This window comes from Octopus bimaculoides, chromosome 3, assembly GCF_046866305.1.
Source record: "Octopus bimaculoides isolate indiv1 chromosome 3, ASM4686630v1, whole genome shotgun sequence".
Lineage (NCBI taxonomy): Eukaryota > Metazoa > Mollusca > Cephalopoda > Octopoda > Octopodidae > Octopus > Octopus bimaculoides.
This window is the reverse complement of record NC_142930.1, coordinates 145,265,380-145,269,643: the sequence shown is the minus strand read 5'-3', so window position 1 is coordinate 145,269,643 and position 4,264 is coordinate 145,265,380. Positions and strand designations below refer to the sequence as shown.

The window sequence follows — 4,264 nt, the reverse complement described above, 5'->3', positions numbered from 1 at the left end:
TACTAGGATAGGAGGGGTGAATGTGGAAAAGAAGGTGAGGTGGGGCAAGACAGGCTTCCAGTTTACTCTTTTACTCTTTTACTTGTTTCAGTCATTTGACTGTGGCCATGCTGGAGCACCGCCTTTAGTCGAGCAAATCGACTCCAGGACTTATTCTTTGTAAGCCTAGTACTTTTTCTATCGGTCTCTTTTGCTGAACCGCTAAGTTACGGGGATGTAAACACACCAGCATCGGTTGTCAAGCGATGGTGGGGGGACAAACACAGACACACAAACATATACACACACATGCTTATATATATATATATATATATATATATATATAGATATATGCATATATGTGACAGGCTTCTTTCAGTTTTCGTCTACTAAATCCATTCACAAGGCTTTGGTCGGCCCGAGGCGATAGTAGAAGACACTTGCCCAAGGTGCCATGCAGTGGGACTGAACCTGGAACCATGCGGTTCATAAGCAAGCTACTTACCAAACAGCCACTCCTACACCTGCCAAACAGCCACTCCTATGCCTAGTTGTGGAGGAGTTACACGGTTACTCGTAAATGGGAGTGACTGGGGTGGAACTGAAAAGAGAGATAGAATAGCCAAGGTGGACTGTCCAAGCACAAGAAGATGAATAAAATGAGTGGGAACAGAAAAACAGAAAGTTAGTGGGGATAGAAGCTGCAAGAGTTTATGAGGAACATGGAGGATGGTGAGAGATGAGGAATCGGTGGAAGGACAAATATCAACATCATCTGGTCGAGTTTACTGGAACATTTTTAACCCACTGATGACATTCATTTGGAGAACATCTGGAAGATATGGAGAACATCTGGAAGAGTCGTGGTGTGTCAATGCTGCTGAAGATAAGGCTACTTCAGGCTGCTGCTTTCTCTATTGTGAAGTACGGCTGTGAGTTGTGGACAATGTTGAAGGCAGATGAGAAAAGAGTGAACTCTTTTGAAATGTGGTGTTACCGCAGAATCCTAAGAGTGTCGTGGACAGAGAGAAGGACAAACAACTGGATACTAGAAAAGTTCGGTTGCGAGATGACACTTCGACGAAACATCATGAAGTGGAAGCTATGGTTCTTTGGCCATGTCATGCGCAGGGATGGACTTGAGCGAACGATCATAACTGGCAAAGTGAACGGCAGACGTAAAAGAGGCAGACCACCCACTTCTTGGCTGAAAGACATCGCAGCCTCAGGATTGTCTTTATTCTCAGCTGTCCATGGGGTAGTGGACAGGAGAAGGTGGCAAGACATTGTGATGACCACAGCATCGCATAGTGCGACACCTGACTAGAGAGAAAGAGAGAGAGCCATTCATTTCAGTCTTGCATTAATTGATGGAGGTCTTCAAGGAGGCATCCAGTGTCTCTGGTAAGTTGATGAACATACATTGTGTTTTGGACGACCTACTCAAGCATTCATAGCATTATGTCACTTGCTCGGTCTTGTTTAGCATCGCAGTAATGTCCCACAAAGTGGAAGTGCCTTTCCCTTAGCTCTTAGCATTTAGGTGTAAGTTACATCCCGCTTGGATTCCTGTGTTTTGGTTGAGCAAGCATTGAGTATGTATAGATGGATAGAAGTAAGGAAGTGTGATGTCTGTATAGACTGAGAAGTGTTAAAGAATAGTTATAGTGAATGGTAACAAGGATTACAAGGAATAATGAGTTGGGGTGGCGGAGGTAAAGGAGGTATTAACTGGTATATTGTAGCATAACAAAAACTTTACAAAAGTGATAGAAGGGCTTGCATGTTCTGTCTGTGTAAGTCTTCAGTAATTCTATTAGCTGATAGGGAGAATATGTTAAACAAGCTCTACGGATTTACTGTAAATTGTTAGCTTAAATTAAAATTAGCGTCTCAGTATTTTCTGAGAGAAATGGTTAATTAAATTTGGATAGAGATATATTTCTTCACCCAACTATCTTCTTCTAACCTTCTAATACTTCCCCACTTTCCTTCTTTCATTCTCTTCTTTTAGTGTCGATAATATTCTACTCAATAGATTTGTTTAATTTTTTACTTATTATTGTCACTGCCTTTGTCATTGTCACTGTCGTCATCACTGTTGTTGACGTCATTGTTGTTGTCCTCATCATCATAATCATCATCATCATCAAGCTAGTGCATTCTTTTATTCTTTTACTTATTTCAGTCATTTGAGTGCGGCTATGCTGGAGCACCGCCTTTAGTCGAGCAAATTGACCCTAGAACTTATTCTTTGTAGGCCTACTACTTATTCTATCAGTCTCTTTTGCCAAACTGCAAAGTTACAGGTACATAAACACACCAGCATCAGTTTTAAAGCGATGGTGGGGATCAAACACAGACACACAAACATATCCACACATACATATGTATATATATATATATATATATATATATATACGACAGGCTTCTTTCAGTTTCTGTTCACTAAATCCACTCACAAGGCTTTGGTCAGCCTAAGGTTGTAGTCAAAGACACTTGCCCAAAGTGCTATGCAGTGGGACTGAACCCAGAACCATCTGGTTGGTTAGCAAGTTTACTTACCACACAGCCACTCACTAATTCAATTAACAGAAATTTTATCTTGAAGTTTGGTGACAGCAAGTTTCCTCAAATCTCAAGAATCTTTCTTAGGATGGTTCTTTTCTACAGGTCACCAATGCAAGCTTCAGTTCCAAACTCTTTCAGTTTTTTCGGTAGCATTTTGGGTGTTGTGCCAAAAATGCCAATCACCACAGGAATATTCTGTTGTCTTAATCTTCCACAGTCTCTTCAGCTCTCTAGTTAGATCCTGATATTTCTTAATGTTTTTCAATTTCTTTGGTACCAACACTGTTATCATAGGAAATTGCAAAGTCTATGATCTTACACTGCTTGCTTATTTCGTTCTTTATAATCATGTCTAGTCTTCTTGTTTCAGTAACGTGGTCAGTTTTTATGGGGAATTCCCATAAGATCCTCTTCCATCACAGTCCATGTTCATATTGCTTTTCTGTTACTTTGAAACCATGTACTCAACTAACATTCCAATATTACCTACACAGTCATGCCTGTGCTTATCTTATGTTCCTTTTGTGCTAGTACACCGTTTTCACTCAAGAGGTGATTGATGCTTTCATCTCCTTTCCTGCAGATTCTACAGTTACTGTGTGACTGAATTTTGTCAATTTTTACCTTTATCAGATTTGTTCTATGCACTGTGTTCCTGAACAGCTCGTCAGCAATTTGGTCTCTTATTTCAGGTTCCTGTCCATCAGCCAGAACCAACATTCTTTACAACCAATATTCTCAGTTTGTTGCATGAATTGACCATATAATTCTATTTCTTTCCATTTGTTTGTTCTGTTGTTCTTCCTTCTCTCTTTGAGTTCTCCATCTGTTTTAGTCATTCTTTGGGAATCTCTAGCTGCTGATAGTATTCTTTCTTTATTCTGCACAACATAATTTCTCAATCCAATATTACGCTACTGACAGTGTCTACTGTGTTTAATAATCCTCTGCTTCCTTCCTTTCTTAACAGGCAGAGTTTATCTGTATTGTTTTTAGGGTGGTGAGCGTTGTGCATTGTGAGCAACTTTCTAGTTCTTCTATCCAAGTTCTATAGCTAAGCCTTTGTTCATTTCAGAAAGGGAGCAGATTATCTTAATAATGGAATAGGCCATGTATTTATTGCTTAATGATATTCCCTCCATTTAATTTTGTTTTCAGCCCCTTCCTAATTCTCCTCTTGTACTCTTTAGAGGTTTTTTCCTCTAATTTCACCTTTCAACATTCTATCATCTTGTAGCACCCCTGAATATCTGTTCCCCTCATTATTCCACTGTGATCTAATGACATTGTCTTGTAGTAATTTTGTCTTCAGAATTTATCATCTGGCCTCTATTCAAACTGCATTCCAATATCTCTACTGAATACACTTACTGTTTAGATCAGAGAATCCAGGTCTTTCTCATTTTAGCACATACTCTGAGGTCATCCATACAAAGCAGGTGATTTATTTTCACCTTGGTTTTGGTAATCTTATAGGCAAGCCTAGATTTTCTCAATATACTTGTCTGAGGGATTAATGAAATGAAGAAGAAGAGTAGTGGAGAGAGCAGGTCTCCCCAGAAAACGCCCCTGTGTATTTTTACATTTCCTAGTGATTCATTTCCACGTGTCAGTTCTACATCCCACACTCTTATTGTATCTTTCAAAAAGCTGTTTATCTTTTCATTGACTCTGTGAATCCTTAGGCACTCCAAGAGCTAACTATGTTGAACAT

The 4,264-nt window shown here is 39.5% G+C and overlaps 1 protein-coding gene across 1 annotated transcript; it reads left to right on the top strand.

The window, feature by feature from the left end:
- The first annotated feature begins 820 nt into the window (after window positions 1-820).
- LOC149136754 (uncharacterized) lies at window positions 821-1,306 on the top strand. The gene has a single exon (XM_089348417.1). It carries the CDS (start codon window positions 821-823, stop codon window positions 1,304-1,306), a length of 486 nt encoding a protein of 161 aa, XP_089204543.1.
- Window positions 1,307-4,264: the final 2,958 nt, after the last annotated feature.